This window comes from Megascapheus bottae, chromosome 19 (genome assembly GCF_031878675.1).
Source record: "Megascapheus bottae isolate mThoBot1 chromosome 19, mThoBot2.hap1, whole genome shotgun sequence".
NCBI classification, from domain to species: domain Eukaryota; kingdom Metazoa; phylum Chordata; class Mammalia; order Rodentia; family Geomyidae; genus Megascapheus; species Megascapheus bottae.
The window spans coordinates 5,734,989-5,757,616 of record NC_143527.1 but is presented as its reverse complement, the minus strand read 5'-3'; the positions used below and the strand labels follow the sequence as shown (position 1 = coordinate 5,757,616).

General features: G+C 37.6%; 1 protein-coding gene across 1 annotated transcript in view; it reads left to right on the top strand.

The window, feature by feature from the left end:
- Ccdc102b (coiled-coil domain containing 102B) overlaps positions 1-22,628 on the top strand; it is a 140,578-nt gene that overhangs the window by 35,736 nt on the left and 82,214 nt on the right. The window contains exons 4-6 of the mRNA XM_090353530.1: positions 8,750-9,570; positions 10,929-11,137; positions 21,668-21,776. Coding sequence (XP_090209656.1) covers positions 8,752-9,570; positions 10,929-11,137; positions 21,668-21,776 — 1,137 coding nt within the window. The 5' untranslated portion in view covers positions 8,750-8,751. The remainder of the gene's footprint in view (positions 1-8,749; positions 9,571-10,928; positions 11,138-21,667; positions 21,777-22,628) is intronic.

Here is a 22,628-nt window from a genome sequence, read left to right as displayed (position 1 = left end):
AAAATTTTTATTAACACTGGAATTTTTTACATCATATTTCGAATGTTATGTTCTACAAACAAATATTCAAGAAAAAAATCTCCATATGCAAGCCTTGGCACATAAATTTAAGAAAAGAATTAAAATTAAGCTGAGTCTGTATGTCATAGATGCATATCAATCTATATACTATATCAACATATGTCTATAGACTTTATAACTTATTGTAGTCTTAAACGTCTAGATAGATATATTTATGTCTCCAAATTCATGTCAATGACCGAGAATATTTGAGTATTAAGTCCTCGCTCTTGTACTGTTTGGATTTAATATCCATGCACCTTTCGTTCGTTTGGTCTTGACTTATCTCACTCAACATGATTTTTTCTAGTGTACATGTAACATGTACATGTCTCTTAAAATAGCATGTGCAATGCTAAGCGTGTGGAAAGTAAGGAATTCATTATGTTTCATCTTTCCTTTTAATGTTATTTACATTTAAATATTACTGTTCCTGAGATATCTCTCGAACACACAGTGTTATATATTTAAAACGTGCAATCTGATGCTTCAAAGTCTAAAACTGTGGGACATTCCTGGATAGACATGGTTCCATATGTATCAGCTTTATCTAGTCACGTGTGTGTGTGTGTGTGTGTGTGTGTGTGTGTGTGTGTGTGTGTACGTACATTTTTTAAAGCTACTTTGGGTGCCACATGAGCTCTACCAGGTCTGCTGCAGCAGTGCTAACAGGCACCTCAACAGAAGCTGAGAGGTGGAGGATTTCACCCCAGAGTAGAGGCAGGGAAGCAGAAACGGGAAGTACCTGGGAGGAATAAGAGACTTAAGAAGCAAGAAGTGAGTGCTTCAACTTGAACTGTTGGGTGCACAGAGACACCATGGATGTCCCGGATGTGTACAATAGAAAGAAATTAACTTCCAGAGGCTGTGTCCAGCAGAGCCATAGAGAGTCCTACAGAACACATCAGATAGCGAGCTAGCCAAAATACACACTTTGCGAGGCAGTGTTTGGTATGCATGAACTTGGCAGGCCATGTCGAAGATAATTCTACTGGGAGTCATTCTGGACACATCTGAGGGAAAAAAAGGAATCCAAGAAGGAACAGGGACGGAACCATCAAAAGACAGGTAGGAAGGGAAATTAAGGTAAAAATGGCAAAAGAAAAAAAGGAATTTTTAATTGTTTGGTATATCGTTAGGGGCCAATTTGGCAAGAAGGAAAGAACATCTGGATGGATAATTCTGAGCTTATTTGTAATTCTGACACCAAAACTTACCGTAGAAAGGAGTATTCACAGGCAGATAAAACAGTGTGAAAAGAAGTAAAAGCAGTACAAATGCAGCACACTGGTGAAAATGTGACTTTGTTGTGGAAGCTAAAACAAGGAGAGGAAACGTTCATACAAAATTCTTGAACTAAACACATTATAGATTCCTGAATATTGTATTCATTTTTTTATTCCAGAGAAACTTTTTAAAAATGTTTATTAAAGAATTTATTAACATTGATTTTTACATCATAATTCAAATGTCATGTTTAACAAGAAAGCAATCCAGGAAACTTTTAATGAGGTTTTATAGATCAAAGATCTGACAAGTAGCAAAGCTAGAGTTTGAACTGAAATTGATGTGCTTTCAAAGTCAATTAGCTTTTTCCTGCCTGTAGAAAAGATGACCATGAAACAGGTTCACCCCCTAATCTACAGAGGTTGGGATATATCATATTACAGAGTAACAGGTAATTATGATAATCATTTTGAGAAGAAATGATTATCCTGGACTATCTGTGTGCATTCAATTTAATAGCAAGGATCCTTGTTAGAGAGGTAGTGTGCCGTATTGCACAGTTAAATAAGGAGGGTGGAAGGATGAGAGGGGTGGCCTCTAATGGCAGAAACGGATGGAGGTAGCAACTCCCTCAGAATCTCTGGATTTTAGCTTAGTGATATTTCCTGAAGACTTCTGATCTTTCAGAGCTATACTATGATGCATTTGTGTCAGCTTAAGATACTTAGTTTGTGGCAATTTGCTACTGCAAACTCTGGAATCTAGGGTCCCACTATATAGTGTGATTTAATTACCATGGGATTATCCCTTCTCAAGTTGAATGGCTTCTATATGGACAAGGTTCAGTGGAGATACTGAAGAAACAAGTTAGATATTAACTGCTATAGGTTAAAGTTTTTGGTTCATTGAATCAGTATACAGGGATAACCTTTCTGTACAACTGCTTAGGGGCATATGGATAAATTGTTTTTATGTTCCTATCCTGGAACTCTAGTGGGCGCATGTAGAATTCTTCAGTCTGGTCTTTTTATTTGTGCAGAAAAAGTTATCTTTCCCTTATTTTCCCCCCTTAGATGCTCTATATGGCATTTGGTGCAATTTTGGGAATGTCGATATTGAAGTATTTCCTTTACTCTGTTTTGAATTATAGAAGAATGAATTGTTTTACTCTGTAGCAGCAACATGGTCATCACTGCTTAAAGAGAAAACAAAATTCCAGATAAACAATATGACATATGCATAGACGTTGTGCACATATGAGAACCATTGGGACTGCATTCTTCAGCCCTCACTCCCTTGGCCCAAGAGGACGTTCCAGTCAGCGGAGGGAGCAGCTTGGCAGCCCTGCGCATTCCATTGTATGGCTTGAGAAAATGGAGCCGAATGGTTTTTTTACACCAAAGAGCTCCCTGGCCATCTCCACAGTGCAGAGATCTGTGAAGTCCTTTCTCAGTTATGTGTGTGTAAACAGGGTAAATGACTTGGGAACGCTGCTTAATAAGAGCAGAGCAAAGTTGTACAGTTTGCAGTTTTGTTCTCTGGAACCTTGAAATGCTCATAAATATTGGACAATATTGGTTACCTCAATGTTTTAAGAATCCATCATTTACAGCTTTTAAGTTTTTTAAAAAAGACCAGTCTTGGAAAGCAATGTATTTTTTCTTTCAACACCACCTAGTTTGCAGTGACTGTGCCCTCCTGCCCTTTAGTAATAATAATTCTTTCAAGTTATTTGTTTCTGCTCTTAAGTTCTTTACAGGTAAGATTTATGGAAACAATTTTGTGCTCTTCTTTGTTGACTAGTCCTCACAAGGTTATATAAGATAGCACTTAGGAGGCAAGGTGAACTCTGGAATCAGTGCTGTCTGTCCAACTTTGGAAAGGGGTGAAGTGTTTGCATTACTAAGCCTAGTCAGTATTTTTCCATTAAAATGAATACTTTCTTTCTTAGCCATCTGGAAACAGGGCTAGAGATATACTTAAATAAAAATAAGCTTCTTGGTAGTTTCTACCAAGTGGTAGAGTGCTTGCCTAGCATGCACGAAGACCTGGGTTCAATTCCTTAGCACCACATACATAGCAAAATGCCAGAAATGGTGCTGTGGCTCAAGTGGTAGAACTCTAGCCTTGAGAAAGACCAAGGACAGTGCCCAGGCTCTGAGTTCAAGGCCCAAAACTGGCAAAAAATAAGATTCTGTGAGCCTCTGGAGTTCCCATACAGGTAATTTTAATTTCATTATTTGACTTATGGTCTTAAAGAACCTTTTAACTTAGTATTTGGAACTATTAACTTATATTACATATGAAAGATTGATTTGTGGTTTGGTCCACTGAAAACTTGACATGAATACAAATATTTTTTTAAATGAAGTGGATTCAATAAATGTCAAATCTTCATATAAATGAATAAGTGGTCTAGATTATAAATATATTGCTAAAATACACTTAAGCAGTTATACTTTCATAAAGTATCTTTATGCTTCAATGTTTACCCATTGATGAGAAGTCTCAGAAATGCCTTCAGAAATCAGATCATTCTTAAAATTATTTTGGTACTAATGAAAGTGGTTGCAAACTATGGCTAAAGAAATCTTCAGTTTTTTTCATTCCAAATTTTGCTTGGATTTCAAAGCTCTATTAAGACTCTAAGATGATCAGTCTTCCAGCAAACAGAAATTTAATTTCTGTAAGACTCATTACAAATGGCACACAGGCAATTTACAAAATGTGTTCTACATCCAAGGTCTTTTTTCCTACCTGGACTCACAGTCCAAGGAGGTAAGGCAGAACACCTTTTGCCTCTGACCTATAAGGTGATATATTTTTTACTTCAGTTCATTTTTGCTTTCTTAAATCAATGGCAATGGTAATAGTATCATGATACTAAATGGAGCAATTATTTTGAAAGTTTATTTTTTTAAAAAGGATATATTTTTATAATCGTGCATCTCCAAGAAACATTGTTCTCAGACATTTTTCTGAAGTCTTCCTGTAACTCTCAGCTTGAGATCGGAGGGTCTGTTGATTTGCAGCAGCAATGCAGGAGTCTCACCACCACAGATGGTACTCCAAGATCTCAGCCCTGGGAAGCAAGCAAGGACAGAGCTCCTTGTGTGAATCCTGTGTCATTCCTCAAAACGAAGGCAGGAAGATAGCTTTTACTTAATCAGATCATGCAAGTCTTAATGTCACCCTAATTCTTTGCCCCTATAAATATACATATTTGTGTATTCATGTACCTATGTTTTAAGCAATTTATTTCTATCATTGATTTAAAATTACAGTCCTTTGGTGAAGTAACCATCTGAGCTTTAAACAACTGAAAAAGTACTCATTTATTCTTTTCCTAATGACTGTTCTTATTACCATTACCCCTCCTTTCTTCTCTCCTCCCCTCTCCTCTCTTCTCCTCTGCTACTATGTCTGGATCAACAGATTAACTTTTGTGTAGTACAGTCTGTTGACATAAAAATGTCCAAGATGTTTTGAAATAATCTAGAATATATTTCATTGTGTATTTTTTACGAATTTATTGAAAGGGTGATGTATAGAGGGATTACAAATGTATAATTGAAGTAATGAATATATTTCTTGTCAAATATTGCTACCATCTCCCTCATCTTCTCCCACTTTCCCTCCTCCAGCTTCCCTCCACCAAGTGGTAAAGTTCATTACCAATATAGAGTCTTGTGATTATTGTTGTCATATTGGTTTGCCATTTTTCCCTGTCCCACCATTTTTTTATTCTCCCCTTCCCCAGATAAGATAAACATATACACAAGACACAGGGTGCCAAAATCAAACACTGACAACAGGGGCTAAACTAAAGGAGGAAGGAAAAAGAAGGGAAAAAATGAACCTCATACAGTATATTAAAAACAAAGCAAAAAAATCTCTATCTCCATATATTGGAATTCATGTTTTCTTGATCCATTCATATTCCGAGGGGCATCTGGGTTGTTCCCATATCTTACCTATTATAAATAATGTGTAGTGAACATGGTTGTGATGGTAGCTTTAGTGTGGCCTTGTGTGTGATTGTTTGGGTAAATGCCCAGGAGTTGGGTTTCTGGGTCATAGGGGATTTCTATGGTTAGTCTTTTGAGGAACCTCCATATTGCTTTCCAAAGTGGTTGAACCAGTTTACATTCCCACTAACAGTGTAGTAGCGTTCATTTTGTCCACACCCCTGCCGCTATCAATTTTCTTGATAATGGCCACTCTCACTGTATTGAAAATGAATGTTATTTTGACACTATTGATTTTTTTCATAGGGAAAGAATTATTCCTTGAGATTTTCTTAACATATTTTACTTGAATTTCAGGGCACTGTGCATCTCATTTGTCAAGCACTTCCTGTTTTGGTTCTTGCCTTTCTGTTATGGCTGATGATTGGATTTACCATTGAACACTTGTTAGGCATGTACTCTACCGTCTGAACCATGCTCCTAGAATGGCTTTTAGTTTGTTTCTCAGATATGATCTCACAGTTTTATTCCTGCCTAGCCTCTTAACAAGATCGTCCTCCCTATCCCTTCATACTAACTGGAACTAAAGGCAAGTACCACCATATCTGGTGTGGTTTTGCCATAGGGTTTCATCACCTTTTGTTGATCTTTTCTGAAATCACCATCCTCCTAACTCTAACTCCTTCCTCCTTTTTTTTTCTTACGAATACATTTCTTTTTCAAAAATTAAATAGAGCAACAGTCCAAGGAGACACATGTACTAGTGACGTCTGTAGCAATTTTTTCATATAATGATAGAACTCAATGTTATTGACTCCATTCTATTTCTGTCAATTTTTTTTAATGATCATAGATAGTTCAATAATTTGTCAAAGATTATTTGTGCAAAAAGAAGATGAGTTGAAATCACAAATAATGAAGTTTAGAACTTATACATTAAGCTCCTCTTTGGCAAGAGTCATAATTTATTAATAATATGTTTTTGTAGAATAGTCACTATTGATCTACTTGCTTTTTTTTTGGCCAATCCTGGGCTTGAGCTCAGGGCCTGAGCACTATTTTTGGACTTTCTCAAGGCTAGAGATCTACAACTTGAGCCTCAGCACCACTTCTGGCTTCTCTATGTATGTGGTACTGAGGAATTGAATCCTTGTGCATGCTAGGCAAGCACTCTACCACTAGACCAAACTCCCAGCCCCATCTACTTGTTTAAATTAAAAATATCCACAGTGTTAACGATGGCTTTCCACCCTGAGCATCTTTATAATGCAGAAAACAGTAGGAGGATCTAGAGAGTAAACAGCATTGAAATACTTCCTTCCATGGAAAGTCTAGTGTTATATCCTTTGGCAAACACTGTCACAATCCTTTGAAACAAACCTGGAGGCATGTACAATATATGGGGAAAGTGAATGCTTTAACAAATGCACATGTGTACTATGTACTACCATCTCAAGCATGGTACCCTTGCTTGATAGATAAACAATAAATAAAATATTTTTAGAAAAAAATATTATTAACGTTCAAGGACTAAAAAATTGAACCCAGCTTATTTTTATTTAGTTAGATGTGAAAAAAAACCCCACATACTTAATTGGTAGGAAGATCTTAATGCTCCAGAATACAATTATAGAGTCTTCAAAATATTGGTGTTATAAAAGTTAATGAAACATTTTAAAGACATTAGAATTTTATGACACAGATTTAATTTGAAAAAATGGCATGGATAAACGTATGTGTAATATGTTGGATTAAATTCTTGGTTTTCACTTTGGGATCCCAACCAAAAGATATAGAATTATATGTTTTTTTTCTATTTTCTCCTTTATCTTGGTTTTGGTTTAGTAATGCTTTAGAAATGGTAAGTAGTGTTACCCCTGTCCTCTGGATTATAGACAATGAAAGGAAAATAAGACCAATATATCATTAATTAAAATATTGCTGGACATATAGTAATATTAACATATAAAATGACAGCGGTGAACCTATATTACTACAAACTCTAAAGAAGGCTGGACTGGTCATTCTGAGTTCTTGTTAAACTGTCTTAGCCCTATAACTAAAAGTTAACACCCATCAACTTGCATATTATGAAGTCTTTTAATTAAATAGCACTACTGTTGTAGTCCTTTAAAAATACCTTATACTATTTTTCCTAATTATAAAGTCATGTTTTGTAAGTTAGTTGTCATAATGAGAGTCAGTCAGTTGATTAAATCAGTGGATTCATAAAGAGATGGTTTATGATCTGGAACTACATAAAAGCAAATATAAAAAGGTAGGAGAAATTAATGTCATGCACATAAAGTACCTAAGATTATTTATATCAGAAAGTGTTGGGCTTCTGAAAATAAAGTTAGGTTAATTTCACACAACCTTGGACATTTATCAATTTGAAAACCAACCTGCATGCTTTAAGCAATTGTTTTCAGGAAAATGTATTTGTCGTGGTCTTTATTATTTTTATCCACGGGTAGTTATTTAAAGGAGGTTCAATTCAACATTTCAATTTTGAGCACAGCGTATCTTGATTAATGCACCCTTTTGACTGTTCTCCTCATGTCATATTCTTAATATGCTGCATAGCTAAATTGAATAAAATAATGTGCATACATACTGATAAAAGTCATATACGTTTTCACATGTATTTGTTTGGGGATTTATATAGAAAATTGGTTTGAGTTCCTTTGCAAGGCTTTGTAATGGCCAAGATTATTTTTACTTTTGCTATACAGTATCCTCATACCTAAGTGAAAGTTGGTCATAATTCGCCTTAGGATTAATCTTTTCAGTGTTGAGCTTATCATAATATTGAGTATGGTAATTAATTTAGGCATCAATCGCTTTATCAGTTGTGGTCTTTCTTTTGCCAGGAACAGAAAACCCACCCATCATTGTTCATATAAATATAGGCAACCCTTCTTATAGAGCAAAGAAATCAGAGGTCTAGAAATCAAGGTCACTAAATCAAGATGCTTCTAGCCTGTGTGCCACCCCCACTTCAGATGGCACAAGATGGCAACTTGCTTCCTCCAAACTGTCTCACATGAAAGAGTTTGTCTCTTGATGGTTGGTCTCTTCTTCCTGAGGCCTGCATTCTCATCAGCCAGAACCCACCCAGTCGTGTCCTGGAGATGGAGAGCATCAAGGGAACTGTAGACTGGTCACGGTACAGCCTCTGTGGACAGGAAATGGTTCTGTGTGCCTGTATCAGAACAGTCTGCACTCCACCTCCATAAATTTTGGCTAAGGCTAGTGGACATTCTGGTTGTGTGATGGGGCTATCACAACACATATCCTACTGGAGTTGTGGAGAAGGACAATCGGAGTTACATTTTCACTTGTATCTTGCACAACTTGCCTGGGGCGCTTGGTGTTTTCTTGGGGGACAGTCACGAGCGCGTGGGTTCTTCTGTGACATGAATCCCAGGGACCCGAGGACGGTGTCCCGCGGCTGTTCCTGGGAATTTACCTGTGCGCCTCTGTTCTTTCAGATATGGCCATGAACTTGGACGCCCTCCATCGCTTCCTTGAGGAGACCCACGTCTTCCAGGGCCCCCCCCACACCGAGCAGCCCCCAGCCCGCGCCCACCCCAGCCCCGCGCGCACCGGGGGCCCCGCGTGGGACATCTGCGAAGAACTTCGCCAGCGCGAGCTCCACGAAGCCCAAGCCAGGGCGGCTCAGATGGAAAAGACCATGCGCTGGTGGTCAGACTGCACGGCGAACTGGAGAGAAAAATGGAGCAAAGTGCGAGGCGAAAGGAACGTGGCCAGAGAGGAAGGAAGGCAGCTCCGACTCGAACTCGACCTGGTCACCAAGGAATTGAGTGCCCTGAGAAAGAAGCAACGAGTGACATGTCCACCCCAGGCCCCTGGAGCCCAGCCCAGCCAGGACCCCGGGCTGCCTGGCGGGGCAGAGCTGCGCAGAGAGCCCTGGCCCGGGAGTTCCCCACCGTGGGGATCCGCAGGGGACACGAGGTCTCCTGCAGGGAGAAGGACACGCAGCAAGGTAAGGAAAACGATCCTCCTGGGGCTGAAAGATGATGGTGAGGATGGGGAGGAGGGGGAAGGGCCACCGCCCAAGGGCCATGGTGAGGATCTTCCTCTGACATCAGTTTCCCTTTTCTTGCAATTACCTCCCCAAACACTCCTAACAGTCCACCGAAGAGGTGGGGCCCTGGTGGGAGTTCATGCTCCCTCCCCCGGTGGCATCCGTGGGTCTCGCTCCACCTGTCTGTGCGATGGCTTATCTAAAAACGCCAGTCCATTCCTTACAGCGGTGAAGGCCATGAAAAGTCTCCTTCTTTCCCAAAATGTATGGTAGATGCGACTGAAATTCCATCCGAAAAGAAAGGCCAAGACGAGGGGAGGAACGTTGCTTTGGCTTCTTGGGCCTTCTAACTTTTGTTTTATTTGTTTGAGTTCACAGTCCAGGCTGCTAGTACCTTTGTGGATGTATAGATAGAAACCTTTATGCTGTTAAAATTCATTTTATGGCGATGGGCAAATCCAAGCACAGTGTTGGGGATGAGGAAGTTTAGATGGTACAGCGTGCCTGGGACTCCCAAAATATTTCTATAGATGGCAAAAACGCCATACTGTAGGAGTTAAGGAATTTATGCATGTGTCATTCTGGGAAATTCTTCAAGTTTAATTTGGAATATAATCAAGGTCAAGAATAAATTGCAAATAGCAGGTTCTGACTAAAGTTTTAGAGGGGAGAATAAATATGATTCCCTCTGATTGTAGGGAAATAAACATAGGACGTTCAAGAAACTTGAATCAACTGTTTATTCTGAACAATTTTCATGACAATTCTGGCCTAAGGAGGAAGATATTTGCCTATTCATAGCTTATGTGGTATATTGCATCCTTTCTTAGACTTTAAAGGAAAGATACATGTCTTACTATTTTAAATGATGTATCAGAACTTACAATATTAAATTCTGGAGGCCATTGGGATAAATAATGTAATATAACCTGACATCCACATAGTGCTTTAGGATTGAAATGTGGTAAAAATTGAAATTCAATTTAATTTTATTTAAAACTCATATATCTGGGGGAAATTTAAATTATGTACACATTTCTCCAACACAAATTTAGTAAAATTGTGGAATTATGACATAGGATTTTTTGAGCAATATGTTGTGGTAATTGCTGTCTGTACTAATTAAACTATCATGCTTAATTCTCCTTGAGACTGAACTAGTAAAGTCCAATAACCAAGTCTATGGTAACATACAAGGCCCTGAGAATTCTACCTGTTTTCCAAAAATATGTGCTTATAAAAATCCTTTTGCTTTACTTGAAACCCTCAAGGATCTTGTGCCAAAACCAGCTGTAAAAAATCATGAATTTTTAAAAAACCACTTTAAATATATTCAAGTTTACATAAAGGGTTTCTTTTGTAATGATTAGAAAAAAGAGGCAAAACTTAAGGCAAATTGTTAAGGCCGTCTTCTTATTCTAATAGTAGAACATGGAAAAGTAAACTGGGGGGATGCAGGTTCATTTGGTCATATAATACCTCTTAGGGAATGGCAGTGATCATCATATAAGCTTGGTGCTATGAGAACGTTTCCTTCCTTTTGAAAGTAGATTTTGTTCTTGAGTTTTGCAAAGAGACTTAAATGTTCAACACTAGTAATTTTCATGTGTTTTTTTCTTCAGGAAGATATTGTTAATGACCCGATAAGATTAAATGAAGAGATGAACCGCAGTCTGGATTGCAGCGGTTTATTCCCCAGTGGTAGATGTAGAACGACTGCTGGGCTCACACTGCATGCAGTGAGTCTGCCTGCAGAGAACAGAGGGGCGGACACTTCAGCATTGCAGGCTCAGCTGGAGGAGTCCCACAACGTCTTACAGAAGGAGCGAGAGTAAGTGACAATCACTACCTCCCATATCCACGGCTGAAAGCCAAAGCTCTAAGATACTCAGTGTCTTATTGAACATTTATAATACTACTGGAATTCTGTGAGTCAACAAATACAAACAATCAGGATAATAACACCAAGAGATAAATCAGTTAGCAAGGAAAATGATGTGGTGTACGTCGCTCACTTCAGTCAGAAGGGAAAATTCGGTGCTTTGTGATGAAGTGATAATAAACACAACTATCTGTTTTAGTTGTGACATAGCTGTATGAAACCAGACTGTTTTCTTCTATGTAGAAGCCAGGGTACTTGGGATGCTGTTTTCTAGTGTGTGTGTGTGTGTGTGCATGTTTAAACTGATATTGCTCAATAGTGTTTCCTTAACTGACAGCCACTGTATTCTGTTTCTGAGTGGTCAGGGTGGCGTGGCGGACGCAGCTGGATGTCTCAGACGCTGGAAGAGCAGAGGCTGAGCCAGGCTCTGAAGCCTGGCTCCCTCACACAGCTGGTGGCTGACTTAGGTTAACACTTCATGAGGCCTCTCCAAGTAGAACCTTCCAGAAGAGTGCGCAGGTCCCTCTGAGGTGTGCACAGGGTAATGTGTGGTATTCAGTGACCATGTCTCCCAAATCAGGCTATTCATTCCTCCTCACACTAACTCGGGAGAGAGTCTCTCAAAGCCTGACTCAGTTTCCAGAGAGAGGGAGCTTCTCAATGGTAGGTGGTGTTAATTAATTTCTAGGCTCTTTTTGTTGCTTTTTCATGAGCACAGCGTGAAACAATTGGCACACTGTAAAATTTGGTCCAACCTCAAAATAAATATTTTGTTTATATCTTTAGTAATGGGACTCAATAAATAGAAGAAGAAAAATGAAAATACACCTATCCCAAGATATGCTGCTCCCTTGATTAAATGGGCAAGAATAGTGATAAATTAGCAAACAAGCCATTCAGATCTGACATTCCTATCTGATCATTCTGAAGAAATCTGTCTGCTAGTGTTTCATCTTTCTGTGTCTCCATTTCAGATTTCATGGTTGGTATTCACAATCGACCGTGGCAACACCAGCATCTCTGTACAGAATGAATCTTCATTATTCCATCATGGAGCATAAATTCCTGATGGAGACAATAATTAGCAGAAGAGAGCCTGGCCTTGGCCCTGGGGCTAGGACAGGTATTAGCAATTTCATACCCATGTAGAAACCGCAGTAAAATTCAAACCTCTGAATCTTTATTTTTTGAAGGTTTTAACTTTCAGCACTTATGAGCTCTTCTCACACCCACTCGCAGTAGAATAAAAAGCAGTGTGCTTTATGTTCCTGCTTGGAGGCCTGTCTCCTACTGTGAGAGGTCAGTTTTAATGACCTGCATGTGTTCTGCATACGTACTCATGCACAAGTATCTTTTCACAATATGTTCACTTGCTTGTGATAAATGACCAAACTCAGCCCAAATGTCAATAATTTGTGCATGTCATACATTTTAGTAGCTATACTTACCATGAGCAGGGTAAAGAATAATGCAAAGGTGAGCCTCCGTTCTCCTAAATGTCTCATCTTAGAAGCAGCACCAGGCATATCACGAATCACCATTGCTATCAATTTTACCAAAGGGGTTACAATTCCATGAAGGAGGTGTACACATACTATGCATCTCGACCAAGGTCCCTGCCCTCCACTGTTTTTCCCCACTTTTCCCCCCCGAACCCTGAAGTAATTTTTTTCTTTACTATCATAGGAAAATGCTTCCCAAGGATCTAGTGTTCAGTACCATAAATCTGTCTGATCTTTCCAAGTTGTCCTCTGGGATTTCAGAGCGTAGGTGGCTTGTGTCTAGATTATGTGAATGTAAGTTTTTATGTGTTTCCATAAAGTGGGAAAAATTCTCTTGACTAGTTCCCAAGAACCAGCTGAGAATACTCAGAAAGTTGATTTCAGCATTTAATGCTGAAATTATACTACTATCTGCACACAACATTATTCAATTTTATGAGTGAATTCCCAGTGTTGAGTAGTTCCTCCCTACCTGAAAATCTGCATATTTCTCCTGAAAGCCTTCCTACACACATTATCTAGATTGAAGTCAGGAAACACCAGGGTTGGTTTTACTTAGGTACAGGCATCTTGTACACTTAAGAAGAGGAGTTTGGGCAATTTTCCAATTAAAAAATAAAAAGAATAGGGGGATAAAGTATTTTGATTAACTATTTCAACCCGTGTATTTGATATTAATTCAGTACAGAGAGCACTTATATCCTCTATGAAATGTGCATGTCATGTAAACTGCAATTCTATTCAACTTGATTAATTAATTAATTTATTATTAATTTTTTGTGGGTCATGGAGCTTGAACTCAGCCTGGATGCTGTCCCTGAGCTCTTCAGCTCAAGGCTACCACCCTATCCTTGAGCCAAGCCCTACTTCCAGTTTTCTAGAGGTTAACTGGAGATAAGAGTCTTTGGTCCTTTTGTGCTTAGTCTGGCTTTGAACCTTGATCCTCAGATCTCAGCTTCCTGAGTAGCTAGGATTACAGGTATGAGCCACCCACACCCAGCTTGATTAATTTATTTTCGATGTAAAATACTGTGCTTATTATATTGATCTGCTTGATTAAATACTTTGTTTAATACAATGAGACTTAAAGCAAATATCAGAAGACAAAGCAAATAAAAAATGAGCCAGGCTAGGTGGACTCACATATAATTTTAGCATTTGGGAGGCAGAGATAGGAGAATCAGTAGTTTATTTGAGCCCAGCACAAGCTACCTTGTGAATCCAGGGACAGCTTAGGCTGCATGATAAGACCCGCTCTCCAAACAACTACAATGTTTAAAATTCAGCCACACACACACACACACACACACACACACACAGAGAGAGAGAGAGAGAGAGAGAGAGAGAGAGAGAGAGAGAGAGAGAGAGAGAGAGAGAGAGAGATCTGAAAAGCCAAAGTACCTGAAGGATTAACATACATAGATTTAGAAAAATACCTTCAGCTATACTAAAATATAAATTGATATGCGAATCTGCTTAAGCAGTGCCTACTTTCATGGGGTTACAACTAGAAAGTCAGGCCCAGATCACTTATTTATTTGCTGTCACTAATGGACTATTTAGTAAGCCTTTGTCCGCTTTTGCACTGCCCACTATCTATTGGGAGTTTGAGCGATCCTAGGGGTAATGAGACAGACAGAGCCCATTTCCTGTGTACAGAAAGTGCGCGCACGTCTTCACCACTGCCTCTCCTTGCCATAAGAACACAGGCAGGCGGCCGGGAAACAGCTATGATCATCAGGAGAAAGTTCAGATGGCTGCAGATCTGAGCCTTGATATTAACAACAACTGTAAAAATCATTTTTCTAATTAATTTACTCACTTGTGACTTCGTTTCCCATCAGGAACAGGTACTACTAAAATATGTGATCATGAAGACAGACATTCAATTACAGAGGCAATTCTATGTTCCTACCTAAAATTTTATCTGGAAAACCTTTTATAGCTAATGTTTCACTACTAGTTGCACATCTTAGCTAATATTTAGATAAAATGTACATATATTGTAGTTACAATTTTGGGTTACCCAGAACTTACTAACACCAACGTATCTTAAAGAAAATGTCCACTAGATAGTTTACAGAACTCAAAATGATTGGCGTCTGTTCCCAGACATAAGACTCTTCAGCAGGAAGACCTTTTGGAATAGTCATCTTTAGATATTATATTCTTTTTTTTTTTTTGCCAGTCCTGGGCTTGAGCTCAGGGCCTGAGCACTGTCCTTGGACTTTCTCAAGGCTAGAGCTCTACCACTTGAGCCTCAGCACCACTTCTGGCTTTTTTCTATATATGTGGTACCGAGGAATCGAACCCGGGTCTTCATGCATGCTAGGCAAGCACTTTAACCACTAGGCCAAACTCCCGGCCCTAGATATTATATTCTGAATTAACATAAGATCGTAATAGAAGTATCAAAAATTGGACATAATTATTTTCACATCGTTCACTAAGATATTTTTGTGTGGAATCTGATCACTTCCATATTATAGCAATATGATTCTTAAACTCTGAATCATCAGATTGAAGATATAGTCACACAAAACTTTAATCATAATTAACTTTGATGATTTTGAGTATTTGTGTATTAGATATGCACTGTTTTTCAAAGGATTTATTACTTTGCTTTCCTTAAGTTCAAATAGCACCATCATAATATGTATTTTAATTATGGATTTAAACATAATATTAATCCATCCTGAAAATCTCTCTGAAAAAGAATAAGTTGATGAAAATAGAAATTTTATGGATTCATTGAGTGCCCTCTGGTGTGTAAAGTTAGATGTGCAGTGTTGGTGGCATTTATTTACACAAACATACCACTAAACAAAGTTGGGCCCTAGTACAAAAAATGTGAATACTTCATGTCCTGAATACATTCTTATGAATTTCCTGCTCCTAAAACTCATGACCAGATTGAAGTTTTTCTAGGTTTCTTGTGCAGCACCATCTGGCCACAGACTGGAAATTCAGCCACCCCAGCCTGAAGAGAGCTAGAACTGCAGTTATATGCCACCACACCTGGAAAAAACTGTGAAAACTACTACTTCACCTGAGATAGTACTCATTTCCCTTAAAAAGGCTACAAGAATCATTTGTTTTAACTTTCATGTGATAAAATTAGTTTATTTTAATTTCAGTGGCTAGCTTCTTATTCTAGGTTTACTATAATATGTTTTTGCTACATTTGAATAATATATTGAATTTTGAATAATATGTCATTGAAAGCAATTTTGATATGATCTGGAAATTGTAATAAACTCAAAGAATAGCTTCTTCCAATCATTTTTATAACATTATTGAGGACCAACATTATTCTTTAATAGTCATGAAATATTGATTATTAATGTGAACTACTTTGCTCTGAAAAGTTTGAGTTAATATAAAAATTTATGTTGTTACTTGATTAAAGTGAAATGTCAGAATATATTTTTCTCAGTGAATGTGAATTTACAAATTAAATTTATACAAATTTTGAATTATAACATGCCATTGATGAGTGAAATAATTTCCAATTATAGTTTTTCTATCATACTATTTGTGAGTAAAATAGTTTTTAAGATTAATTTCAGAAAAAAATATATCACTATATAATCCATTATGTGAATATAATTAATTAAATCCTTTGTGTATATTACTTCATGTAAGATTTAATTTCCTTTTAAAGTTTCTTCATTATTGAGAAAGGCTTTCGAAATTCTGCTCATAAAAGCTTAAGAACATGAAAATGCAAGTGTGAGAATACCCTAAGTGTTCCAACAAAGTTACAATTAGCAACTGTAATTTTTAATATTTTATCTTAATTTCACAAATTTTAGACTTTGCTGTGTCTTTTGAATATTCTAAATTATCATCCGACATGTAAAATATACTCACTCATACATCAAGTCTACAAAGATCTGTATACATGTTTTCTAATTTAACCCAAATTGTTACTATTTGGTGGCTTTATATTTATTTTTGTACTTTAATTTCCTTCACATCCTAGCACACCCCTGAGGACAATCATTACATCATTGTAATTAGCATAGGAGTCAACTACATAGCTCTGCCTAACCAAGAAATATAAGCTCAGGTAGCCAACTTGGAATCTTGGCATTTATAAGAATTGCCAGTGAGAGATTCAGAAACACTGAAATTATTCCCGGCATTCTATCAGACCACAAGAGCATCAAATTGGAACTGAACACCAATCTTCACCAACGAAAACCCTGTAACTCATGGAGATTGAACAACACATTGTTGAATCAGCAATGGTCATCGAGGAGATCAGAAATTCAACAGTTTATGAAATATAACAAAAAGGAGCATACAAAAATACCAGCTCCTTTGGGACACAGTAAAGGCAGTACTCAGAGGAAAATTTATAGCTCTGAGAGCTTACATTAACGAATTGGAAAAAATGCAAATTAACAATTTAATGTCACACCTTAAACTCTTGGAAAAAGAGCAACAAATCAACCCTAATCCCAGTAGAAGGAAGCAAATTATTAAAATCAAAGCAGAATTAAATAAATTGGAGTAAAAAAACTATAGAAAGAATCAACAAAACAAGGAGTTGGTTCTTTGAAAAAATTAACAAAATTGACAGACCTTTAGCAAATCTTATGAAAAAAGGGAGCATACTGAAATAAACAAAATCACAGATGAGAATGGTAATATCAAGACAGAAATTACCAAGACCCAAAACATCATGAGGGAATACTTTTCAAACCTTTATGCCAACAAATTTGAGAATCTAGAAGAAATGGATGAATTTCTAGCCAATATTAACATACCCACACTGAACCAAGAAGACCTAATCCAACTAAACAGACCTATTTTAAGCACTGAAATAGAAATGGCAATAAGAGTCCTTCCACTGAAGAAAATCCTGGGGCCAGATGGATTCACAGCTGAATTCTATAAGGTCTTCAAAGCAGAGCTCACACCAATGCTCCTCAAGCTCTTCAATGAAATTGAAAAACGAAGGCTCTTTGTCAAACTCATTCTACGAAACCACTATAACCCTCATCCCAAAACCAGACAGGGATTCATCAAAGAAAGAGAACTATACACCCATTTCTTTGATGAATATTGATGCAAAACTTCTCAACAAAATACTGGCCAAACGTCTATAACAACTCATCAAAAAAATTATACACTATGATCAAACTGGATTCATCACAGGGATGAAAAGCTGTTCAACATACTCAAGTCAATTAATATAATTCAACACATCAACAGGAGCAAGGACAAGAATCACAGGATTGTCTCAATAGATGCAGAAAAGGTATTTGACAAGATCCAACACCCCTTTATGTTAAAAGCTCTGGAGAAACTAGGAATCCATGGAACATTCCTCGGTATAATAAAGGCTGTGTATGACAAACCCACAGCTAGCATTATACTTAATGGCGAAAAGCTAAAGCCATTCCCTCTAAAATCAGGAATGAGACAAGGATTCTCACTGTCTCCATTCCTCTTTAACATAGTATTAGAATTCCTAGCCAGAGCAATAAGGCAAGAAGCAAGCATAAAGGGGATTCAAATAGGGAAAGAGGAAGTAAAACTTTCCCTCTTTGCAGATGACATGATTCTATATTTACAGAACCTTATAGACTCTATCCCCAAGCTCCTTGAGCTGATTCAAAACTTTGGCAAGGTAGCAGGGTATAAAATTAACCCTCAAAAATCAACTGCCTTCCTCTACGCCAACAGTGAGAGGAATGAGGCAGCAATCAGGAAAGCAACTCCTTTTGCAATAGCCTCAAAGAAAATAAAGTACCTAGGAATTATCTTAACTAAAAATGTAAAGGACCTTTTGGATGAAAACTTTAAAATCCTGAAAAAGAAATTAAAGCAGAACTAAGGAAATGGAAAAGCCTCCTATGATCCTGGATTGGAAGAATTAACATCGTGAAAATGACAATCTTTCCAAGGGCTATCTACAAATTCAACGCAATACCCATCAATATCCCAATGTCATTCTTTAAAGAAATAGAAGAGGGAATGCGAAGTTTCATATGGAATAATAAAAGACCATGCATAGCAAAAACACTTCTTAGCAGAAAGAACAGCGCCGGAGGAATTTCAATATCAAACTTTAGACTCTATTACAGAGCTATAATTATCAAAACAACTTGGTACTGGCACAAGAAAAGGCCTGAAGACCAGTGGAATAGAACTGAGGACCCAGATATTAAACCACAGACCTATGGCTACCTAGTCTTTGACAAGGGAGCCAAAAAAATAGAATGGAAGAAAGACACATTCTTCAACAAGTGGTGTTGTCAGAACTGATAAGAAAATAAGTTGCAACCTTGTTTGTCACCCTGCACCAGGATTAACTCCAAATGGATCAAAGACCTCGAGGTAAAAGCAAATACACTGAAAACTTTACAAGAAGGAACAGGAGATACACTAGGTCTCTTTGGCACAACTCAAAACTTTCTTAATAAGGACCAAGAAGCACAACAAATCAGAGAAAGGCTGGATAAGTGGGACTGCATTAAACTGCAGAGCTTTTGTATGGCAAAGGACATAGCCAGTAAATTAATTAGGAAGCCTACAGAATGGGAGAAGATCTTCACTAACCATACAAGGGACAAAGGCCTCATATGTAAAATATATCAACAGCTCCAAAAATTGAATCACTCCCAAACTAATCTCCAAAGTAACAACCATCCCGTTGAAAGATGGGCCAAAGACTTAAAGAGAGTCTTCTCTGAAGAAGAAATAAGAATGGCCTATAGACACATGAAGAAATGCTCCACATCTCTGGCCATAAAAGAAATGCAAATCAAAACAACTCTAAGATTGCACCTCACTCCAGTTAGAATGGCCAGGATCAGGAAAATTAATAACAACAGATGCTGGAGGGGATGTGGCCAGGAGAGATCACTACTACACTGTTGGTCGGAGTGCAAACTTGTTCAACCACTATGGAAAACTGTATGGCAGCTCCTCAAAAGACTAAACATAGAGCTCCCCTATGACCCAGCAATTCCACTACTTGACATTTACCCAACCATCCTGAAACAAAGACATACTAAATCTACTAACACAACCATGTTCATTGCAGCCCTAATTACTATAGCAAAGATATGGAACCAACCCAGATGCCCCTCAGTTTATGAGTGGATCAACAAGATGTGGTATTTATACACAATGAAATTCTATGCTGCTGTCAGAAAGAACAACATCACCCCATTTGTAAGGAAATGGAAAGACTTAGAAAAAATCATATTAAGTGAAGTAAGCCACACTCAAAGGAACATAGGCTCAATGGTTTCCCTCATTTGTCATAATCAGTAGAAACCTTGGGCTCGCCTAGCCGAGTTTCACAATAGAGCAAAACCTTGATACAAAAGGCCATATAAGAATCTGCTAAATGAAAGGACCTCTAGGATTTAGAAACAAAAGCCACATAATGAATGATTGATGTCCTTAATGTACTATGTTATCTCTTATTTCTTTTGATCTCCCTTGGTTATCTCATATTGTTACATATTTTACCTTGTTATCTAATTTATTTTATGTATGCTTATTTGGTTATTTGAAATAGGATAGGGAAGGGGGAAAACAAGATGAGGGGTGGGGGAGGGGGGAGATAAATGGGGACCAAGACATGAGAAAGGATATCAATGTTTATGAAGTAATGCACCTTCTATCTGGTGAATATAATGTAACCCTTCTATTAATTACAGTAAAAAATATATGGAAAAAAGAATTGCCAGTGAAATCTGAACTTCTGTATTGAAACTTTGTGTTTGTTAATTTTTAAAATACATATAGTGATTTCCTTTTCAAGGTGTGATTCATGTAAATGTAAATATTCAACTCTTTAGTAGGTCCGTCATCCATATGATTAGCTTAAGCTGACAGTTATAGTCTGTCTTCTGAGTTTCTTTCAACCTATTGTTACCAGGATTAGTCACATTTCTTACAAACATGAAAATGACATTCTGTTTTGATGCTGGATATGTATTCTAGCTCTGTGAATACAATTTAGGATTTTTTGAGTACATTTAGTATCACTGGTGTCCACCACAGGCTTTGGAATTACAAATCTGACAACCACACAAGTCCCAGGTACCTAGAGATCAGAATCTGTGCACAAGAGTTCAATTCACCCACAACATCCATTTCTATCCCATCTGTGGACAACTCTTGTCCACCGCTAGACTTGAGAGACGAGTAGCTGACTGTGTACTAACTAGGAGAAGAATGAGTAGTTTTTATCAGTGGTCGAATCTACAGCATAGACACCAGTTCCCAAGGTCAGTGTATTTGACAATCACAAATAACTCAGTTATTTCCAGTGTCCCCCTTTAATGCATATTGTAAGCAGATAAGGAAAAGTCGATGGCTTAATTGTTGGTTGACCAGATTTTGTTCCTAGTGTTTTTCTTTTTTCCACAAGTGGAAAATTAAATCATTTTAAGCAGAGAAATGGGTATATTAAAACAACATTTCAAGTATATATTTTTATCTCTAATACATGAGAGATTTTTTTGAGGCATAGTCTCACCACCTGGCTCCTATTGTCCTCCTGGCTCACCGCTCCATACTGGCTTCACTGGTATACAACATCTCTCCCAGCGGAAATGACTGATTTGTTTTATATGAAGATGGGCTCCTTGACATTCTGTGTTGAAACTTTCTTAATTCACCCAGAGCCAGAGTATAAAGACAGATAAAAATGGTGTTAATTTAGAAACATGAATTCTTCTGTATGTAGAAATAATACCAAGGGGAGGAATTGAGAAGTGTGCAGAATATCCTAGAGGAAAACGGCAGAAAACCCACATCTTCAGGGCTAAGTTAAATATGTTTTATCTGCCACATAGAGAATAACAGATTGAACAAAGTCATATTCAATATTTATAATTTCAGTAAGTGGGAAATGCTTTGTCTCATAATGAACATAGGAAAATAGAATATCTAATGTATTTCCAAATTAAAAAAATTTATTTCTGCTTTACTTTTAATGATTTAGAATGCGTGTAGCTTTGGAAAAGGAGATCGAAAGACTGGAGTCAGCTGTGTCTGTATGGAAACGGCTGTATGAAGACCTGAAAACATCAAAGGTGCCAAGTGTGAAAGAGGTACGGGAACATATGACTTACAGAAGAAATAGTTCCAGGGTTTTCTCTCAATGGGTATGTGGATTAGGAGGCAAAAGGAAGAACATGGAAAAGGCAGGATAAAGAACAGTTAAAAAAATTGAATTCTCTCTAGGGAAGAAATCTTTGAAATCCTTTGAATAGATAACTTAGTCATTTTAGGACATAAGAAATACTGTTGTTGGGGCTAGGAGTTTGGCCTAATGGTAGAGTTCTTGTCACAAAGACCTGAGTTCAATTCCTTGGTACCACATACATAGAAAAGGTTGAAATGGTGCTATGGCTCAAATGGTAGAGCTCTAGCCTTGAGAAAGCCCAAGGATACTGCTCAGGCCCTGAGCTCAAGCCCAAGACTTGTCAATGACATCTTTTTTGCCGGTGTATTTCTTAGTCATAATTTAAAAAGTGAAATCATGTCTTTTTGTGGGGTTCAACATAATGTTTTGGCATATGTATAGATGGTAATGCGTTAGTGGTTAATGCATGACATTAGCAGTTACGTACAGATTAATGAAGTCATTTCCTTTTACTCATGTTATGTCCATGTATCGATGGACATTTTTTCCTATTTTTTTGATGAAGCAGTCTGAAAATACTAATCTATACCAGGTTCATTAGGATTCTTATATTAGCATGTGGCTTCATTAGCGTCGACCCCATTCCATTGTACATTTTTCCTATATTGCTAATTTCATTGATTTATTGATGTTGATTATTTAAACATTCAAAAATTAAATGCCCTGTGGGGTGTGACAGAATGGTTGGAAGATGATAATATTATATGAAATAAGCCAAGCACAGTGATAAATATCACCCGTCCTAGTTTTGCTCATA